The sequence below is a fragment of the Papio anubis genome, chromosome 20 (genome assembly GCF_008728515.1).
Source record: "Papio anubis isolate 15944 chromosome 20, Panubis1.0, whole genome shotgun sequence".
In the NCBI taxonomy this organism is placed as follows: domain Eukaryota; kingdom Metazoa; phylum Chordata; class Mammalia; order Primates; family Cercopithecidae; genus Papio; species Papio anubis.
The window spans coordinates 189498-211311 of NC_044995.1; the positions used below are offsets into that span (position 1 = coordinate 189498).

At 54.1% G+C, this 21814-nt stretch overlaps 2 protein-coding genes across 2 annotated transcripts in view; both read right to left on the reverse strand.

Annotated features, from left to right (window-relative positions):
* Positions 1-76: 76 nt before the first annotated feature.
* GRWD1 (glutamate rich WD repeat containing 1) lies at positions 77-9112 on the reverse strand. Its single transcript, XM_003915825.5, has 7 exons — positions 8113-9112; positions 7805-7922; positions 7464-7626; positions 3423-3636; positions 3140-3282; positions 2741-2938; positions 77-1285 (listed from the first exon to the last, which is right to left on the reverse strand). Exons 1-7 carry the CDS (start codon positions 8297-8299, stop codon positions 968-970), a joined length of 1341 nt encoding a protein of 446 aa, XP_003915874.1. The 5' UTR covers positions 8300-9112; the 3' UTR covers positions 77-967.
* A 257-nt stretch (positions 9113-9369) lies between these two features.
* Positions 9370-21814, reverse strand: part of GRIN2D (glutamate ionotropic receptor NMDA type subunit 2D) — a 51937-nt gene continuing 39492 nt past the window's right edge. The window contains exons 10-12 of the mRNA XM_031659088.1: positions 12327-12514; positions 11901-12133; positions 9370-11682 (exon numbers count right to left, since the gene is read on the reverse strand). Of these exons, the coding sequence (XP_031514948.1) occupies positions 10345-11682; positions 11901-12133; positions 12327-12514 (1759 nt within the window). The 3' untranslated portion in view covers positions 9370-10344. The remainder of the gene's footprint in view (positions 11683-11900; positions 12134-12326; positions 12515-21814) is intronic.

The following is a 21814-nucleotide window of genomic DNA, read 5'->3' on the forward strand; positions in this document are numbered from 1 at the left end:
AATTCCTCCCCACCCCCAAACTCCCCCCAGTTTCCTCACAGGGCTGTGGCCAAAGGACCAGAGTCTCACACGCACCTCAGGCCTCTTCCTGGTCCTTTATTGCTGCTCAGGAGCCCTGACCTTCCTCCCGACACAGCACCAGCTTCTAGGTCAGGGAGGAGGGGAGGGGGTCGCATGTAGCCCCCACACGGGGAAATCCTGGTCAAACCCAGCTGGCAGGAAGACAAGGGGCAGAAGCAAATTGTGTTGGAAGAACCCACACCTCAAATTTGATGCAGCCATTGTATATCCCCCGAGTTTCCTGCTGGGAACCAGCAGTCAAAACGGGACGCGGTGGCTCACGCCTGTAATCCCAGCACTCTGGGAGGCCGGGGTGGGCAGATCACTTGAGATCAAGAGTTTGAGACCAGCCTGGCCAACATGGTGAAACCCCGTCTCTACTAAAAATAGAAAAATGAACAGGGTGTGGTGGCACATGCCTGTAATCCCAGCTACCCGGAAGACTGAGTCAAGAGAATCACTTGAACCCAGGAGGCAGAGCTTGCAGTGAGCCAAGATCATGTCACTGCACTCCAGCCTGGGCGACAGACCAAGACTCCGTCTCAAACAAAAAACTGGGTTCTGGGGCACAGGTCAAATGGGTGACAGCTGACAGGAAGGAATCCATCGACACACAGGCCACACCAGGCCACACAAGTCTCTGGGTGGGAGTGGTCTTACAGAGCCCTGGTTAAACCAAGTTCTTTGGTGAGAGGAGTCACTGGATCAGACCCAGGCCTTCTAGAGAACACCACATCAAACAGAATCCATCATGGCCGCCCAGAGGCCAGCCAGTCCCAGTCAACAGACCCGAATGAACCCAGAGGCCAGCCAGTCCCAGTCAACAGACCCGAATGAACCCCTTCCGGGGGGCCCAGTTCGACTTCAGTTTCCAAGCAGGAAGCAAAAGCAGGGCCAGTGGGATGCCTCAGACGCTGATAGTGCGGAAGACGGTGAAGCCCGACAGCGCCGTGCTGACCAGGAGCCCCGGGCACTGCGGGTGCCAGTGCAGCTCCTTCAGCTCAGTCTCGCCCTGGTGCACGAACAGCAGCTGCTGCGGGAGGTCGGCCAGTCCGGGATCAGCCTCCACGTCGCCTGCCTCAGGGTCCCGCTCCACTGCCAGGTCCCACTGTGTGATCTGGTGGTCTGCACCCGAGGCTGCAAAGACCCCGCTGTCCTGGGGGTGCCACTCGACGGAGGTCACGGGGGCCACGTGCTGCTTGAAGGTGGCCACTGGGGAGCCAGACTAGAAGGACAGGATGGGAGTGGTGGGCTCTGAATGCCTCAGCCTGACTCCTCGGGGGGACCCAGGCAGAACCCCCAACCCCTCTCGAGCCTCAGGGTTCAGCCAGGGCCCCACCTCTTAAGCCCTCACAAGCCCACAGTCCAGAAAAGGGACACAGGGTAATTCTGGCTGCTAAGAAGGCTGACCAGCCCAGGGGTTGCTGGGAATTGGGATTGACTTGCAAAGAAGCCCCTCCCAGCTCAGGTCACAGCTGCTCTTCCCTCTGCCTGCCTGTTTCCTTCCCTGTAAAAGGTCGGCATGGGCTGGGCGCGGTGGTTCACGCCTGTAATCCCAGTACTTTGGGAGGCTGAGGTGGGTGGATCACCTGAGGTCAGGAGTTGGAGACCAGCCTGGCCAGCATAGTGAAACCCCGTCTCTACTAAAAATACAAAATTAGCCAGGCGTGGTGGTGCACGCCTGTAATCCCAGCTACTCGGGAGGCTGAGGCAGGAGAATGGCTTGAACCCAGGAGGGGGAGGTTGTGGTGAGCCAAGATCGCGCCATTGCACTCCAGCCTAGGCAGCAAGAGCAAAACTCCGTCTCAAAAAAAAAAAAAAAAAAAAACAAAAAACGGAGGGCATGGCTCTCCCAGAGCTCTCCCGGCAGATTCTACAAAGGCCTGAAAGGAGGCAGAAGCACAATCCCCGGAAGCCGACCCAGAGAAAGACTAAGAATGACAGCACTTTCACTACAGCAAAGGCTCCGCTCAACTGGCGTCTCTCTCATTAGGAGAAGCGGCTCTGAAGTTCCAATGGTCAACAAGCTGGGCCCTGTGTGACCTGGTGGGCCTGGGAGGCTGGAATCCATCTCCAGCCTCTTCCCCAGGGCTGATGCTATAGAAACGATCAAACTGGAGGGGAAAAAGGATGACATCATGGCAGCCCAGGAAGGCAGAGCCACACAAAGCTGTGGCTTTGTCCAGAGGGATGCCAGACACTGCAACTCCTCCTGCGCGGGGACCCTCCCAGCTCCACAGTGTCAACCCCTAGCTTGGCTGTCATGTCACAGCGGCTCCTGTCCTTTCTGTGCCTCAGTCCTCTCCTACAACGAGCAGGCTGGGCCCCGATTCTCAGTTGCATCTATAAATCTACCACTCTCTGAAGCTTTCAGCACTGGCTGTACAGATGGCTGTACTTCTGCCCACAGGCAGGTGAGAGTTCTGGTCTCTGCAGCCCTAGCCCCTCCATTTCTTGTCAGCTGTTCCCCTGGTGGAGTGAGTGACTCCAAGAGTGGAGACGCACCACCCTTCCTCTTGCTGAGCCTGTTTCCTCCTCTGTACCCTGAAGAGGCGGGTGTCTAGTTCTAAGGGCTCTCCAGCTCTGCTGAATAAAACCACTCAAGGAGGGAGGATCCTACAAATCCCAGGGCTGCTGGGAGCAAGCTTCTCTAGACCCCGGGGGCAGGCTGGGAAAATACCTTGAACTGCCGAAGGTCCCAGATCTTGAGGGCCCCGTCATCCCCGCCACTGAGCAGGAAGGGCTCCCGGCGGCTCCAGCTGATGACATTGACGTCCCCATCATGGGCGGTGGCCGTGGTGAGCATGCAGGCCTTGCTGGGGGCTGCCCGGATGTCCCAGATGCGGATGGAGGCATCAGCTGAGCAGGAGGCGAACACCTGGGGGAGGCGGAGTCTGAGTGGTCCCGATGCCCGGCAGCGGTGGGCTACTCTCTCTTCCACTGTCCCCCTTACTAGCACTTGGCCTGGAAACTAAGTCTCCGTCAGGCTCCCAGCCCTCTTTTCCCTCAGACCTAGGAGTCTAGGTCCCTGGCATGAACTCCATCAGAACTAGACGACCAGACCCCCGCCCACCCTCACCGTGTTCTCGGTCGGTGACCACTGCAGGTCCTCCACAGAGCGCGTGTGGCCCACGAATGGCCGCTGGTCCACGTGCCAGGAGCCGCCGTCCGTAGGTGTCCAGAGGTGGATGTTCTTTTGACAGTCACCGGTCAGCAGGCGACCTGGGGAAGGGAGTCAGGAAATGACCTCGCCCCACCTGGCCGCAGCTCGCCCCCCTCCCTGGAGTCTAAGCGCCCCGCCCCTTGCTGCGGAGCCTGCTTGCCCCACCTCCCGGGAACTCCTCAACACCCCAGGGACTCACCGGGCACCCGGGGGGACCAGTCAAGGGCAAAGCCCTCGCCCATGTGCCCAGCAAAGGAGAAGATGGGCTTCATTTGGGCCTGCTCGTCCCGGAGGAAGGCTGCCAGGGCCTGGGGGTCCTCCACCACCTGCAGAAGCCGCCGCAGCGCAAACACCTCCACGTGGCCCTTCTCTGACCACACCCCAGCCACGGGCTCCTCACCCAGCCACGACACCTGCAGAAGAGCCGGGGGAGGAAGGGTGATGTGAAATGAGCGGAGAGGAGGATTGGGGCACTGACCACAAGCTCCCCATATCCCAGAGAACCAGAAGCGCGGTTCCTCAGATCTCCGAGGCCTGGAACTACAGCTCCTAGAAACCTCTGTGGGAAGAAAATCATAACCTGCAAAAACCAGCATGGTAACCGGGACAGTTCTCCACAGCGGGGTGGGAGTGGGCGGAGCGGGGAGTTGAGGTGGGAGGATAGAGCCCCAAGATGCCTGGGAGCTGAGGCTGCAATTCCTGCCAGTCCTTGGGAGGGTGTTCAGGCTCCTGGTCTTGGTAACCCTCTAAATGCTGGAAGGCCACAAGGCTCAGTCCTTGGATCTCCTTGCGTCTGTGTGTGTTCACCAGGAGACCCAGTCTAGCCACAAGGTTTCTAGTACCCCTAGCCCTGACATCTCTCCTGGGCTCCAGACTCCTACTGCACTGACCGTTCAAACTTTTTTGTTTTTGAGACAGGGTCCAGCTCTGCTGCCCAGGATGGAGTGCAGTGATGCCATCACGGCTCACTGCAGCCTCAACCTCCTGGGCTCAAGTGATCCTCCCACCTCAGTCTCCCAGGTAGTTGGGACTATGGGTGAGCACCACCACATCTGGCTTTAAAAATGTATTTTTTTGTAGGCCGGGCACGGTGGCTCACACCTGTAATCCCAGCACTTTGGGAGGCTGAGGCAGGCGGATCACGAGGTCAGGAGTTCGAGACCATCCTGGTTAACACCGTGAAACCCCATCTCTACTAAAAATGCAAAAAATTAGCCAGACGTGGTGGCGGGCGCCTGTAGTCTCAGCTACTCTGGAGGCTGAGGCAGGAGAATGCCGTGAACCCAGGAGGCAGAGTTTGCAGTAAGCTGAGATCGCGCCACAGCACTCCAGCCTGGGTGACAGAGCGAGACTGTGTCTCATTAAAAAAAAAAAAAAAAAAAAAAAATTTTATTTGCAGAGACAGGCTCTCACTTTATCACCCAGGCTGGTCTGGAACTCCTGGTCTCAAGTCATCCTTCTGCACTGGCTTCCCAAAGTGCTGGGATTACAGGTGTGAGCCACTATGCCAGCTTGAGCATTCAAACTTAACCAATGTCAAGCTCCTAATCGCCACCTGCAACTGCTCCCTCTCCACCTCAGGCCCAAAACTACAGGACTCATTCTTGTCTTGTCCCTTCTTCCTCATGCCCAGCACCTACGCTGGCTACACTAAGAATGCTCACTTCCAGGGCTGGGCGCAAAGGTTCACGCCTGTAATCCCAGCACTTTGGGAGGCCGAGGAGGGCGGATCACCTGAGGTCAGGAGTTCAAGACCAGCCTGGCCAGCATGGTGAAACCCCATCTCTACTAAAAATGCAAAAGTTAGCCAGGCGTGCTGGTGGGTGGCTGTAATCCCAGCTACTTAGGAGGCCGAGGCAGGAGAATCGCTTGAACCCAGGAGTCAGAGGTTGTAATAAGCCAAGATTGTGCCATTGCACTCCAGCCTGGGTGACAAAAGTGAGATTCCGTCTCAAAAAAAAAAAAAAACAAAAAAAACCCCTCACTTCCAACCCCCTTCTCATGATCTTTATTGCTGTCACACTACTGCTGATGTCATCCTTGCCCTGAATACTATAAGTCTTCCCACAGGATTCTTTCCTCCTACCCTTGCCTCTCTGCAATTGATATTTAAAACAGCAGCCAGAGGGATCACTTTAAAACAAAAGCCAGACCCTGTCTTTCCTCTGCCCGGAACCCTCCAATGTCTCCCAGTTAAAAGCTGGAGTACTTAAAGTGGCCAACAAGGCTCTGAACAATGTCTTCTCTGTGCCCGCCCCCCAAATTGTGTCACTGTCCCTCCTTGTTCATTCTGCTCCAGACAGACTGGACTCCCCAGCTTCGCTTGAAACTCTTCAAACATGCCAAGCTCACTCCAGAGCCTTTGAACTTGTGTTTTCCTTGCCTGCAAATTCTTGTCCAGGGTTCACTGCCCCACTACCTGTGAATATCTACTCAAATGGCATTTTATGACTGAATACTTCCTCACCACACTGTTTAAAAATAGCAACCCACTCCTGGAGCACCCTAACCCTCTTCCCCTGCTTCCTTTGAATTTTTTCCAGGATAGTTAACACCTTTGGACATGGTACACATTTACTTAGTTTCATCTCATTCCCTTCCCCGACTAGTGTGTAAGTTCATGGAGCCGCAGACCTTTTGCTTGCTGCTAAATCCTCTGCATCTAGAACAGTACTGAAACATAGCAAAAATAATTTCATGGAAACAGACAGTCCCAGCTATAAATCAAGTACTGCTCTAAGTGCTCTTCACATACCATATCATTCTATTTACAAGTCTACCTGATCAGAAGATGTTTTAGCTTTGAAGCAAAAAAACAAATAAACAGGCTGGGCACAGTGCCTCATGCCTATACTCCTAGCATTTTGGGAGGCCAAGGTGGGCAGATCACTTGAGTTCAGGAGTTCAAGACCGGCCTGGCCAACATGATGAGACTCCGTCTCTACTAAAAATACAAAAAATAGCCGGGCGCGGTGGTGTGCACTTGTGGTCCCAGCTACCTGGGAGGCTGAGGCAGGATAATCACTTGACCCTGGAAGGCAGAGGTTGCAGTGAACCGAGGTCATGCCATTGCACTCCAGCCTGGGCAATGGGAGTGAAACCCTGACTCAAAAACAAAACAAACAGCCACAACCAAAAATAGTTCCTGAATGGTAACAGAAAATACATACCTCCTATTACATACAACCAGGTGCTATTCTAGGCACTATATGTTATTTCATTTGACCTCATGCCAGCCCCATCAGATAAGTTCTGTAACTCACTATGTTACCAAAGAGAAAAGTGAAGAACATAAAACATACCCTGACTTTGGAAGCCTGAGGCATGAGGATCACTTGAGGTCAGGAGTTTGAGACCAGCCTAGCCAACACGGTGAAACCTCTTCTCTACTAAAAATGCAAAAAATTGGCCGGACGCAGTGGCTCACGCCTGTAATCTCAGCACTTTGGGAGGCCAAAGCAGGCGGATCACGAGGTCAGGAGTTCGAGACCAGCCTGACCAACATGGTGAAACCCCGTCTCTACTAAAAATACAAAAATTAGCCAGGCATGGTGGCATGTGCCTGTAATTCCAGCTACTCAGGAGGCTGAGGCAGTAGAATCGCTTGAATCTGGGGGGCGGAGTTTGCAGTGAGCCGAGATCACGCCATTGCCCTCCAGTCTGGGTGACAAAGCAAGACTTCGTCTCAAAAAAAAAAAACCCAAAAAACAAAAAATTATAAAGGTGTGGTGGCAGGCGCCTGTAGTCCCAGCTACTTGGGAGGCCAAGGCAGGAGAATCGCTTGAACCTGGGAAAAAGAGGTTGCAGTGAGTCAAGATCACACCACTGCACTCCAGCCTGGGCAACAGAGAGACACTCCATCTCAAAAAAAAAAGGCCGGGCACGGTAGCTCAAGCCTGTAATCCCAGCACTTTGGGAGGCCGAGGCGGGCGGATCACCTGAGGCCAGGAGTTCAAGACCATCCTGGCCAACATGGCCAAACACTGTCTCTACTAAAAATGCAAAAATTAACCAGGTGTGGTGGCGTGTGCCTGTAATCCCAGCTACTTGGGAGGCGGAGGTTGCAGTGAGCCGAGATTGTGCCACTGCACTCCAGCCTGGGTGACAGAGCAAGAGTCGGTCTCAAAAACGAAAAAAAAAAAAAAAAAAGGACATGAGGATGTGTTGGGAGTTAGGGACACAGGGGTCGGGTCGGGTGTGTTTCAGAGTACACAGAGCAGGTTCCTGGGACCACACCTACCCGAACTCGGTTGATGCCACCATAGTGGGGCAACATGGCCAGCTCCAGCTGAGGCTTCCGCTCTTCCTCATCCTCTTCATCTTCCTCCTCCTCTTCTTCATCACTGCCCTCTGAGGGTGGGGGCTTCGTCCCATGCAGATTGTGCATACGAAGAATCATCAGTCTGGGGGAAATTGTGGGGTGAGTTACGCACTAGATGCCACGATTCTTAGGAAGGAGAGAGGCTGGAAACCCAGACTCCTGGGTCTGCGAGAGACAGAAACTGGAAGCCCTAACTCCTGGGTCCTGAGGAAGGGGCTGGAAACTGAGCCTCCTGGTCCTGGAAACGCCTCGGGTTTTACCTGTTGCTCTGGGCGCTCTCAGCCTGGGTCCCAGCACACAAGTAAAGTGTAAGAGGAAGCTCTGTCCTGTTGTCTCCCAGGTGATCCCGGACTATGTCAAAGCTGAGACAGGGGGCGCCTGGGGATGGAAGGAGGGGTTTACGAGTTAAGACGGGACAGTGAGAGCTCAGTCCCCGTCTCCCTCATGGATCAACCGCCTCCGGTGTGAAATCCTCTCTTGGACCCCAGCCTTCTCTTCCCGAGCACCTCTCAGGTTAAAGGCTGGGGATTAGCCACCTCAGGACCCTGGAGTCCGGACTCAGCCCTACCAGTCTGCGCTCGGTGGTAGAGCACGTAGGCCTCCTCGTCCATGACCAGTTCCTCTCCTTCGCGTAGCGGCGGTCCCCGGCCGGGCAGGTAGACCTGGGCCGGGCCCTCGGAACTCGTGTCGCCAGACTCGGCTTCCATAGGTTCCCCGGTTTCACACGTGTGCCGCCGACCCTTGCGCGCCGCCATCTTCGAACCCTCTCACTGCTGACGTCCGGTAAGAGCGTCACTTCCGGGTTTCGCCTTCCGCCTAATGAGATCAGCCCTCCTGCGCGGTTACCTTGGAAACCCCAGGGACAGCTCATTCGAGAGGGTAATGCGGCAACGCGGGAGGAGAACTCAAGTAATGGCGCCAGCGAAAAAAGCCTGCGGATACGGAGAAACTGCATCTTCGCGTGACTTTGGGCGCTGTTCCTCGCGGTAGTGGCAAGGCCTCCTGGGAGTTGTAGTTCTACGGGAGGCCTGTTTTCCGCATCTTCCACTTTGATTCCCAGAGCGTTCTTTCCACTTAATTATTCATGTATGCAAATTTGCTCTCTCACTGGCAAGGAGATTGGGTTTCTGCTCCCTGAGGACCCAAAAGGCCGGTTTCTTCTCCTCTCTCTGTTTTGATGGCTTTGTTTCAAAAATGCCTTCTTGTAGACAGGATGGATATTATCTGTAAGTTAGGCGGTTCAATCTACCCTCTAGGGGCAGTCAATTGCCTAACTAGACATTCACATTGCAGCTCTGGTCAGCGAGCACTTAATCAGAAAGTCCACCCTCTGGAGGCAGCTATTACAAGTGCTTCGTCTCTCTTTATCGCCCATCAGCACCAGCGGTTTGGCTAATTGACATAATGAAATGTTAGAAATAGATTCTCATTGGTGAGATTAACAGCATTCAAGATAATGCGGATTGGCTGGGATATGTCAGACACTCTCCTAGCTTGCATGAACAGGATATTAAGAATCTAGCAAGCCTTGGTGCCTATAGCCATAGGAAATAAAACCATACTTTTGATCCTAATATGTTTTGTCTCCCGGATCTATCTCACCACTCTCTTGGGGTCTCTGTCTGCCCCAGTACCCTCTGGATTTCTCTCTTTTCAGGGTCTCTTCCCACTTCCTCTTTCTTGGTCTTTGTCTCCCCACCCACCTCCTTTCAGAGCCTCTGTTCTCTCTCTAATTCTGTCTCCTCTTCCCCTGTGGGACTTTTGTGTTTCTGTTTCCTCCAGAGAAGTTGAGGGGGGCTAACAGACACGGAGCTTAGGCTTGGACTGAGGAGGCATAAAAACATGGTTTATTCCAAACACTGCAATGTGGAATAAGAGAGTGGGAAGGGAGGTTGGTGGAGAAGTGTGGACTCCCAGACCCTCCCCTCCGCAACCCAGCCCCAGACCCGGCTGGAGATCTGGGAAGAGGAGGTTTTTTGGAGGACTGCTGGGTCATCACTGAAGGGTCGCAAATAAGGGTTGGATTTGGAGAGGATGTGGTTGGTGACAAGTGGGGTGTCGGGAGGTGCGGCAGGGTGGGAAGTTTTGGCTTCAGGGAGGTTGGGTTCATCGCGATGCAAGGGAAGGCGGGGCTTCCGTTGGGGACGTGTCCTAGGTCAGAGTAGGGAAAAGCGACCGAGGGTGGAAGAGGAGGAGGGGGTGTCACGGTTTCATGTCAAGGGTCACAGTCTGGTCGGGGCACAGTCTGGGGTCAGGGGTCACAGTCTGGAGTCGGATGACCATTTTAGGAGTCGGATGTCACAGTCTGGGTCAGGGGTTTCTGTGTGGCGGGGCCAAGGTCTGGGGTCACAGTTTGGCAAACGCGTCTCACAGTTTGGAGTCCCAATGAATGAAAGGTTAAAAACGGGCTTCCCCGGAGGCGTGGCTGGGGCCGGGGAGCTGCACAGTGATGTGGGGGCCACGGCCCCGGGCGTGGAGGTGGGACGCGGGAGTGGCGTGACCCCCCCACCTCCCGCCCCATCTGGTGACGTTAAAAAGCCCTTGTCGGGTTTAAAAAAAAGTCCGGTGGGCTCCAAGGCCCCCGCCCCCTCGCTCTCAGCCTGGGTGATAATTGGGGGGACCAAATCCTCTCCGGCTTGCGGTTCCTCCAGAACCAGGGGGCGCAGGACGCTGCTCCAGGCGGGGTCCAGCCAGTTCCACTGCTTTCCTTCCCAACCCACGCGGGTCCTGTCCACTGCGGGCGCCCCCTCGGGCCGTGGCCTGCGCTGACCAAGGGGGCGGTGGGGCCCCCGGGGCCGCGTCATACCTCGGACTCGAGGCTGGAGAAGTGTGCAGAGCCCCTGCGGGTGCCCAGGTCCCCGCCCCGGTGTCTCCGGTGGGAAGCTGTGGGCAGCGGCGGCCCCCAGTGCGCGGCGTGAGGGCACCTGCGAGCGTGGCGGGAGGGCCCGGTAAGCCTGCGCGCAGGGGCGGCGCGAGGGCACGAGCTGAGGTCCTCAAGCGAGCGCGAGGTGGGCGCGGGCGGCGGGAGGTCCCAGCCCCCAGCGGCGCGCCGGTGCCGGTGGTGGTGGGGCGCAGCAGCGGCGGGTGTGCGGTGCGAGGCCCGCGGGCGGTGCGGGTGTGACCGCGGGCACCCGCAGCGGGCACGGCGTCGGGGCGGAGGCCCGGCGGCCCAGGGTGGAGGCGGCGGCGCCCACCAGCCGCCGTCCAGGCCATCGTGCGAGCAGCTGAGATGGCGCGGCGGCGGCAGCAGCTCCAGGCTGGCGCAGTGGCGACAGTGCCAGGCGGCCGGACCGCTGCGCGGGGGCAGGTAGTCCCAGCTCCCGGCGCGCCAGCCCCCGAGCTTGTCGACCGACCAGTAGCGGCCGGGCGGCGGCCCGAGGCGCTCGGCGTACGGGTAGGGGAAGTCGGCGAACCACCAGGGCTCCAGGCCGCCCAGCGACGCGCCGCCCAGGCTCTCCGAGTCCTCCGAGTCCGACGGCGACGGCTCGAGGTCGAGGTAAGGGCAGGGGGGCGGCGCAGCCCGGCACGGGGGTGGAGCGGCCGGGGCTCCTCCGCCCGCGCCTCCCGCGCCTCCCGCGCCGCCCGCGCCCGGCCCCAGCAGGGGTTGGCTCTCGGGGTCCGATCGCGGCCACCGCGCGGGCGCCGGCGGGCTCTCGTCCTCGAAGGCCAGGCGGCAGAGTGGCGGCCCGACGGCTGTGGCCGCGGCGGCGGGGGGCGCGGGCGGCGACGGGAAGCCGGGGAAGGCGCCGGCGGGGGGCTCGGCCGGCTCCTTGTCGCGTACGATGGCGAAGTAGGAGGGCGGCGGCTTCTGCGGGGGCTGAGCGGCCGGCGGGGACAGCGGGCGCCCAGCTGCGCCCCGCGGTGCCGCACGCGCCTCGCCCAGGCCCAGGCCCAGGCCCTGCGGCTCGATGGGGCCGTAGTAGCGGTGGAAGCCGTCGGCCAGGCCCGCGCCCCCCGGCGGCCCCGCGCCCTTGGTCCGGCGCCAGCGGTCCACTGCGGCGCGCTCGCGGGGCACGAAAGGTGCGGGCCCGGGCGCCGGCCGCGGCGCGGGGTACGCGGGGCTGGGCAGGGGCTGCGGCGGCGGCGGGGGCTTGGCGGGCGGCGGGGCGGCCTCGGCGCTGCAGCAGCTGTACATGCCCTGCGGGTTCGGGGACAGGATGGGGGTCAGCGCGGGGTGCCCAGGAGGCCTACCTGCCTCCCCTCAGTCCCTCCCTCCTCTCCATTTCCCAGCCTGCGTCTCCCGCTCTCTTCCCCACTATCCACATCTCGACCCACATCTCCAAGTCACTGCCCGGCTTTACCTTTGTCCCCTGCCCCCGCCATCTCCCCTTCTTTGCCTCCCTCTCTGCCCCGTACCCTGGAGAAGGCCAGCAGGAAGTCCATGCGGTGGGTGGGCCCCAGGCAATGCCGCAGGCGCCAGTACACCAGGTGCTCCCAGGCGAAGACCAGCAGGGACAGGCCCATGGCCACCAGGAGCATGTAGAAGACGCCCGCCATGTTGTCGATGTCCAGCTTGCTGCTCATCACCTCGATTTTGTCATTGTGGCAGATCCCGGAGAGCCACAGCCGCTCCAGCATCTCGATCTCATCTGGGGAGGGGCGGTCAAAAGTCACCTGCTATGAGTACCCTCTGAGGACCCTCGTCTGTGATGTGGGAGTGTAGGCCCTCAGCCCCTTCCTCCCTCAGACCCTGGTGTCCGGGCCTTTGTCCCTTTCTTCCCCAGAACCCAGGGGCCTCGCCCTCCCCCTCTCCGCTGTGGAAATCCCTGCGCGCAGCCGCACCATCCCCCAGGAACTGCAGCAGCGCCAGGTCGATGGGCCGCTTCCAGCGGGAGCCCTTGTGCAGGGCGATGCCATAGCCTGTCGTGGCGAAGACCTTGCCGGAGCCGATGGTGACAAGCTTGCAGCCCTCATCCTTGCGGGCCATGTAGTTGAGCACCGCAGCGTCGTAGATGAAGGCATCCAGCTTCCTGGAGGGAGGGGGAATGGAGGGCAGGGTCAGTCCCACCTAGATGCCTCGCTGCCAGGCCTGGAACCTCCTCACCTCTAACCTCCAACTGCTCCAAATCCTAACTGGCCCTGAGCTCTTGAGCCAATCATTACACTTCTCTGTACCTCAGTTTCAACATCAGTAAAATCGGCGTGGCAGCAATATCTCCCTTCAGAGTTGTTGCAAAAGTATGTTTTTAAGAGACAGGGTCTTGCTCGGTTGTCCAGACTGGACCAGAAATCCTGGGCTCAAGCGATCCTCCTATCTCAGCCTCCCCAGGAGCAGGGACTATAGGCAAAGGTTAGATAGTACCTCAGGCAAAGGAGGTGTTAGCTGTGACTTTTTTTTTTTTTTTTTTTTTTTGAGATAGAGTCTCACTCTGTTGCCCAGGCTGGAGTGCAGTGGCATGATCTTGGTTCACTGCAAGCCCCAACTCCCAGATTCACCCGATTCTCCTGCCTCAGCCTCCAAGTAGCTGGGATTACAAGCGCCCACTACCATGCCCAGCTACTTTTTGCATTTTTAGTAGAGACAGGGTTTCATCATGTTGGCCAGGCTGGTCTTGAACCCCTGTCCTCATGATCCGCCCATCTCGGCCTCCCAAAGTGCTGGGATTACAGGCATGAGCCATGGCAGGCGGCCAGAACAGAATGAAATAGTTACTCCTTTAGTCCTCACTGTAGTCCTCCAAAGGAGTCCATTTACTCTTGCATTTTAAAAAAGAGGATTGAGACCAGCCATGGTAGCTCATGGCTATAATCCCAGCACTTTGGGAAGCCAAGGCAGGTGGATCACCTGTGAACTCAGGAGTTCCAGACCAGCCTGGCCAACATGGTGAAACCCCATCTCTACTGAAAATACAAAAATTAGCCAGGTGTGGTGGCGGGCACCTGTAATCCCAGCTACTCAGGAGGTTGAGGCAGGAGAATTACTTGAACCTGGGAGGCAGAGGTTGCAGTGAGCCAAGATCGAGCCACTGCACTCCAGCCTGGGTGACAGAGATAGATGCCATCTCAAAACAAAGAGGAGGATCGAGGCTTAGAAGGAGAAATGAGGAAAAAAATAATAATGCGAGTGAATGATTGCTTATATTGTGCCAGACATTGTTCTATCTAGTCTAAGAACTCTTTTTTTTTTGTTTGTTTCCTGAGATAAGGTCTCACTTTGTTGCCCAAGCTGAAATGCAGTGGCACCATCATAGCTCACTGCAGCCTTGACCTCTTGGGTTCAACTGATCCTCCTGCCTCAGCCTCCTGAGTAGCTGGGACTACAGGCACACATCACCACATCTGTCTAATTTTTGTATTTTTTGTAGAGACAGGGTTTCTCCATGTTGCCCAGGCTGGGCTCTAACTCCTGGGCTCAAGTGAGCCTCCCGCCTTGGCCACCCAAAGTGCTGGGACTACAGGTGTGAGCCTGTAGGGAGATAACCATTATTTTCAGATGGGAAAACAGACCCAGACACATACCTTAACTTGCTTGGGTTCTCCCACTAGGCCCTGATTTCTTTCTTTCTTTTTTTTCTTGAGACTGAGTTTCGCTCTTGTCCCCCAGGCTGGAATGCAGAAGTGTGATCTTGGCTCACTGCAACCTCCACCTCCCAGGTTCAAGCGATTCTCCTGCCTCAGCCACCCAAGTAGCTGGGATTATAGCCATGCACCACCACACATGGCTATTTTTCTATTTTTAGTAGAGATAGGGTTTGGCCATGTTGGCCAGGCTGGTCTTGAACTCCTGACCTCAGTTGATACACCCGCCTCGGCCTCCCAAAATGCTGGGATTACAGGCGTGAGCCACCACACCTGGCCTAGGCCCTGCCCAGGCTGGAGCGCAATAGTGCCATCTGGGCTTACCACAATCTCCACCTCCCCAGATCAAACGATTCTCCTGTCTCAGCCTCCAGAGTACCTGGGATTGCAGGCATGCACCACCACGGCCAGCTAATTCTGTATTTTTAGTGGAGACAGGGTTTCTCCATTTTGGTCAGGCTGGTCTTGAATTCCCGACCTCAGGTTATCGGCCCACCTTGGCCTCCCAAAGTGGGTTTCGCCCAAGGTGCTGGGATTACAGGCATGAGCCACCGTGCCCAACCTAGGCCCTGATTTCTAAGACTTGGCGGGAAGAGGCGCAGGGCTGTGGAGTTAGTTCTCATGGATGCATTTGTTATGGCACATGCTGCTATCACTCTCATTTACAACTGCTGTCATTTTACATTTATTTCTGTGGTGGTTTGATTCATCTCAACCTTCCCCATGAGACTGCAAGACCCCCAGGGTCCCAGTTGGTCTCATTCTCATCTGTGACTGGGGCATAGTTCCTGGCACATAGGATGGCGTTGATAGATACTTGCAGAATAAATGAGTGAATGAATAAATGAATCCACACAGAGGAATACTGTGTAACTCTTCTGTGGTGTCAGATAAATGCTTATGATCTGACAGGTGAGGATGTATGGGGTATATTTTATATATTTTTAAAATATGTATATGTATATTTTTCTTTTGTTTTTAGAGATGGGGTCTCACTCTGTTTCCCAGGCTAGTGTCTCAAACTCTGGGGCTCAAGCAATCCTCCTGCCTCAGCCTCCCAAAATGCTGGGATTACAGGCGTGAGCTTGCACACCCAACCTATGGGGTGTATTTTTTAAAAAGTTAGGCTGGGTGTGGTGGTTCATGCCTGTAATCCCAACACTTGGGCCACATAGTGATACCCTGCCTCTATAAAAAAAAAATTAGGCCGGGTGCGGTGGCTCACGCCTGTCATCCCAGCACTTTGGGAGGCCGAGGTGGGCGGATCATGAGGTCAGGAGATCGAGACCATCCTGGCTAACACGATGAAACCCTGTCTCTACTAAAAATACAAAAAAAACTAGCCGGGCACGGTGGCGGGCACCTGTAGTCCCAGCTATTTGGGAGGCTGAGGCATGAGAATGGTGTGAACCCAGGAGGCGGAGCTTGCAGTGAGCCAAGATCGAACCACTACACTCCAGCCTGGGCAACAGAGCGAGACTCCATCTCAAAAAAAAAAAAAAAATTAGCCAGGTGTGGTGATGCACCTATATTCCCAGTTACTCAGGAGGCTGAGGCAGGAGGATCCCTTGAGCCCAGGAGTCTGAAGCTGCAGTGAGCTATGATGACACCACTGCACCCCAGCCTGGGTGACAGAGGGATACCCTTTCTCTAAAAACAAAAAAATGAACAAAAAAATTACTCCCAGAATCCTATATAAAATATGAGTTCATATTGGCCGGGTGCAGTGACTCACACCTGTAATCCCAGCTGGGAGGCGAGGCAGGTCATATAGGAGTCAGGAGTTCCACACCAGCCTGGCCAACATGAAACCCCATCTCTATTAAAAATACAAAAATTAGGCGGTGGCTCAAACCTGTAATCCAAAGCACTTTGGGAGGCGAGATGGAAGCGGATCCTTGAGGTCAGGAGGTCGAGACCATCTGGCTAACTCGGTGGCTCCCGTCTCTACTAAAAAAATACAAAAACTAGCGAGGTGAGGTGGCCGGGGTGCCTGTAGTCAGCTACTCCAGGAGGCTGAGGCAGAATGGTGTAAACCGGAGGCCGGAGGCTTGCAGTGAGCAGAGATCGGCCACTGCATCAGCCTGGGTGACAGAGTGACTCCGTCTCAAAAAAAAAAAAAAAATAAAAAAGCTCAAAAACAAAATTAGGCCAGGTGCAGTGGCCGAGCCTGTAGTCCCCTGCACCCAGGAGGCTGAGGCAGAATAATTGCTTGAACCGAGGCAGAAGTTGCAGTGAGCTGAGATTGCACCACTGTACTCCAGCCTAGGTGACAGAGTGAGACCCTGTCTAAAAGAAAAAATATATATATATAATTTCATATTTATTTACTTAATTATATTTGTTGTGGGGTAAAATTTTGGTCATCTTAACTGCAGACATTAGACTAGTTCTTAGAGGGAGGTACCTCTCCTTCCTGAGTCCAGCATTATCCAAAAGAACGTGCTCTGATGATGGAATGTTCCCTCTTCGCTGTCCAGCATGACAGCCAAGAGCCACATATGGCTCTCTAGCACCTGAAATGTGACCAGTGTGACAAAGGGGTGAATTTTTTTTTTTTTTTTTTTTTTTTTTGAGACAGAGTCTTGCTCTGTCACCCAGCTGGAGTGCAGTGGTACAATCTTGGCTCACTGCAACTTCTGCCTCCCGGGCTCAAGTGATTCTCCTGCCTCAGCCTCCCAAGCAGCTGGGATTACAGGTGTGCACCACCATGCCCGGCTAATTTTTGTACTTTGAGTAGAGACAGGGTTTTGCCATGTTGCCCAGGCTGATCTTGAACTCCTGACCTCAGGTGATCTGCCCACTTCGGTCTCCCAAAGTGTTGGGATTACAGGCGTGAGCCTTAGCTCCTGGCCACATTTTATGTAATTTCATTAATTTAAATGGAAGTAAGTATTGTACAGCACAGTTCTGGGAAGCCAAGATAGATAGATAAAGACAATAGATAAAGATAAAGACAGATAAGACAAGCTAGGGCCAAGGGCGGTGGCTCATGCCTGTAATCCCAGCACTTTAGGAGGCCGAGACAGGTGGATCACAAGGCCAGGAGTTCATGACCAGCCTGGCCATGCTGAAACCCCATCTCTACTAAAAACACAAAAATTCGCTGGGCGTGGTGGTGCACGCCTGTAATCCCAGCTACTCCGGAGGGTGAGGCAGGAGAATTGCTGGAACCCGGGTAGCAGAGGTTGCAGTAAGCCAAGATCAAGCCATTGCACTGCAGCCTGGGCGACAGGGCAAGACTCCGTCTCAAAAAAAAAAAGAAAAAAAAAAAAAAAAAAGCATGGCTGGATGCTGAGTTGAAGAGAAGCCAAAGGATCTTCCAGGGAATACTTAACCTCCAGTTTTGAGTGGTGAGCCCGTCTGTTGATTTAAGTCCTCCTGTGTCCCCAAACCTTCAGAAAAGTCCTGTCCACACACTCACAGGCTCACATATAAATGCCATGTGTGTGTGTGGTTGGTTGCATAGAAATCAGGGAAAAGGACTGAATTAGTCCATACGTGCTAAGTGGGGAAACAGACAGGAAGTGGATTCCCCAAACTGAATGTCTCTCTAGCTGAAGCAAAGACTCGGGGGTGGAGAATGTGAAGCTCTGGAGAATTAGCAGAAACCTGGGGAGGACATTCATCATCCCACTGTTGTAGAATGGGGTTTGAATTAATATTTTTTTTTTTTTTTTTTTGAGACGGAGTCTCGCAAAAGCTCCGCCTCCCGGGTTCACGCCATTCTCCGGCCTCAGCCTCCCGAGTAGCTGGGACTACAGGCGCTGCCACCTCGCCCGGCTATTTTTTGTATTTCTTAGTAGAGACGGGGTTTCACCGTGTTAGCCAGGATGGTCTCGATCTCCTGACCTCGTGATCCGCCCATCTCGGCCTCCCAAAGTGCTGGGATTACAGGCTTGAGCCACCGCGCCCGGCCTTGAATTAATTTTATATAGATCCTAACAGGGAGTTCCCAGATGACATCTGGAAACATAAGTATAGGTGAGAAAAATACAGCCACTGCCTGCAGGCACTTCTGCCTTGTAGGCAAACTGTAATTTTTCCCTATGTTTCTCTTTGTTTAGGAAGATGCCCTTGGGGGTGAAAGGTGAATTGCTATTGATGTTTAAGCAGAAAGAACACGTGAAGTTTCTAGAGTTAGGTTGAAGGGGAGGGATGGAGGGGCTGGGACTGGGATAAGATGGAAGGAGTGTCTCCGGGGTCCTTAGAGGACAATGGGGAGTGGAAGGAGAGACTCCAGTTGAATTTTGGAGAAAGCTAAAAGTCAAGGTTCCCAGTGGTGGAAATATTTGAGAGATTTCAGAAAGAGGAGCTCTAACAGCATTTACTTTCAATTGTTTGCTCAGTTGTTCTGGGATATACTGTCTCCCTCCCCTCTCACATCCACCCCACCACGCCCTCATGGTCCCTAAATATCTATTTAAACTCAGCCATTCCAGGGGCCCTGGCTCATGCCTGTCATCCCAGCACTTTGGGAGGCTGAGGCAGGAGGACTGCTTGAGTCCAGGAGTTCAAGACCAGCTTGGACAACAAAGGGAGACCCTGTCTCTACAAAAACTTTAAACATTAGCCAGGTTTGGTGGTACACGCCTGTCGTCTCAACTACTTGGGAGGCTGAGGTGGGAGGATTGCTTGAGGGCAGGAGGTTGAGGTTACAGTGAGCTATGATTGTGCCATGCATTCCAACCTGGGTGACAGAGGGAGACCCTGTCTCAAAAACAAAACTAAAAGACCTCAGCCATTTCCTACAGCTTTTGTTTGGGTGTAGGTTTGGGAAAAATTAAAATTCCCTGCATCCGTCCTTTCTTTCTTGTTTGTTCTTACTCTGTCATCAGAGGGATCTTAACATTTGAGTCAGCGCTGTCCCTTTTCAGCTCACCACCCTCCGTTGGCTCCCCTCGTCACTCAGAGTGACTTGGATCACCTTGAGTTTCGAGGCCCTGTGGCACCTGACACCCCCTATCCCTCCTTACCCGTCTGCCCTCATCTCCCAAGCCCCCCTCACTCTGGCCTGGGAGATGCACTTGGACCTCTCCAGCTTGCTCCCGCCCCAGGGCCTTTGCACTGACTGTTCTGCCTGCTGGAACATCCTTCTCCCAGGTAGCTGCCTGACTCACTGTCTTACCTTGAAACTGCCTTTGCAAAATTATGAATGACAGTGAAAGAAATCAGACCTAACCAACTCCATCTTGCTTCTAACCCTTAAGCTGTCCGTGCTTATTCCTGGGCATAGGCCGAACTAACTTTGGGAAGGAATTTCGTTCATGGGTTGACTCCGAAACAAAATCGGTGATAGCCCTTTCCTGAAAAGACCCCTTCTTGCCTGAGGACCAGTCTATCTTTGCAGGAGTAACAAATTAGCTACAAGATTAGACATTACATTTAGGGGTCATGCATCCTCTGGTTCCCCAGATTGCTCCTGGGGATAACATCACTATTGTAAAACCTAAGATGAGTGCTTGAGATATTCTACAGACCCTACACTTGATCAGACTGGTAATCTGGTTCAACCAGTTCTACCGTCCCACCCAGCAACAGAAAACAGCAAGAAAACCTCACTTTGATGCCCTGTGATTCCATCTCCAAACTAACCAATCGGCACTCCCCACTTCCCAAGCCCCTGCCCACCAAATGATCTTTTCAAAACTCTGATCCCCAAATGCTCAGGGAGACTGATTTGAGTAATAATAAAATGGAGTCTCCCGCACAGCCGGCTCTGCGTGAATTACTCTTTCTCTATTGCAGTCCCCCCTGTCTTGATAAATCGCCTCTGTCTAGGCAGCAGGCAAGGTGAACCCACTGGGCAGTTACAACGTCCATCAGGTGTTTGCTCCAAAGACACCTTCCTGAGCATCCTATTTGATACTGCAACCTCCAGCCGCCCGCCCCAGTTTCCCAAATGCATTCACCCTGCCCTATTTTTACCCATAGCATGTATCCCCTTGGAGTGCACTATAGAATGTTCTCATTTATTCCGTGCATTGTGTGTCTCCCTTCACTGGAATTTCAGTTCTATGAGGCAGGGACTTTGCCCGTCTGATTCACCAGTGTATCCACAGGATCTGGAACAGTGCCTAGCACACACTAGGTGCTTAATAAGAAATGGCTGAACAGCTGGGCGTGGTGGCTTACGCTTCTAATCCCAGCACTTTGGGAGGCCACCGGGGGCGAATCTCCTGAGGTCAGGAGTTCATGACCAGCTTGGCCAACATGGCAAAACCCTATGTCTACTAAAAATACAAAAATTAGCCCGGTGTGGTGGTGGGTGCCTATCATCTCAGCTACTCGGGAGGCTGAGGCAGGAGAATTGCTGAACCTAGGATGGATCACCTGAGGTCAGAAGTTCATGACCAGCATGGCCAACATGGCAAAACCCCGTCTCTACTAAAAATACAAAAATTACCGGGTGCGGTGGCACGTGCCTGTAATCTCAGTTACTCGGGAGGCTGAGGCAGGAGAACTGTTTAAACCTGGGAGGAGGAGTTTGCAGTGAGCTGAGATGGTGCCTGGGCAACAGAGCTAGACTCCGTCTCCAAAACAAAACAAAAAAAGAGGTGGCTGAATGGACACTGAAAGGGAAGACAAGGTGAAGAGACAGAGGAAGAAGGCAGCTTTTTACAAGCCGAGGAGGAAGGTCTGGAACAGGTCCTCCCACAGCCCTCAAAAGGAGCCATCGCTGCTGACACCTCGATTTTGACCTAGCCTCTACAATAGCGGGGCGACACATTTCTGCTGTGGAAGCCACTCAGTCTATGGTATTTTGTTATGGCTGCCCTAGCAAATTAATAGAATTGTATACAGAAAATCCCAAAAGATCCATAATAAAAATTATTACGGCTAATAGAAGTTCAACAAGGGGCCGGACGTGGTGGCTCAAGCCTGTAATCCCAGCACTTTGGGAGGCCGAGACGGGCGGATCATGAGGTCAGGAGATCGAGACCATCCTGGCTAACACGGTGAAACCCTGTCTCTACTAAAAAATACAAAAAACTAGCCAGGCGAGGTGGCGGGCACCTGTAGTCCCAGCTACTTGGGAGGCTGAGGCAGGAGAATGGCGTGAACCCGGGAGGCGAAGCTTGCAGTGAGCTGAGATCCAGCCGCTGCACTCCAGCCTGGGCGACAGAGCAAGACTCCATCTCAAAAATATATATATACACAAAATAAATTATATTCCTGTATACTAGCAATGAACAATTAAAATGAAATTAAAAGAATCTAGGCCGGTTGTGGTGGCTCATATGCCTATAATCCCAGCACTTTGGGAGGCCGAGGCCAGCAGATCCCTTGAGTTCAGGAGTTTGAGACCGGCAAAAAAATAGAAATAAAAATAAAATAAAATATTTAGGAATAAATTTAACAAAAGAAGTTCAGGTCTAGTGTGGTCACTCAAACCTGTCATCCCATCACTTTGGGAGGCCAAGGTGGGAGGATTGCTTGAGGCCAGGAGTTTCAGACCATCCTGGGCAACATAGTGAGACCATCTGTACAAAAAAAATACAATTAAAATTTTTTTAAAAAAGAAGTTCAAAAGAAAAGAAGTGGGCTGGGCATGGTGGCTCACGCCTGTAATCCCAAGAACACTTTGGGAGGCTGAGGTGGGCGGATCACCTGAGGTCAGAAGTTCAAGACCAGACTGGCCAACATGGTGAAACCCAATCTCTATTAAAAATTTAAAAACTAGCTGGGTGTGGTTGCGTGCGCCTGTAGTTCCAGCTACTTGGGAGGCTGAGGTAGGAGAACCGCTTGAA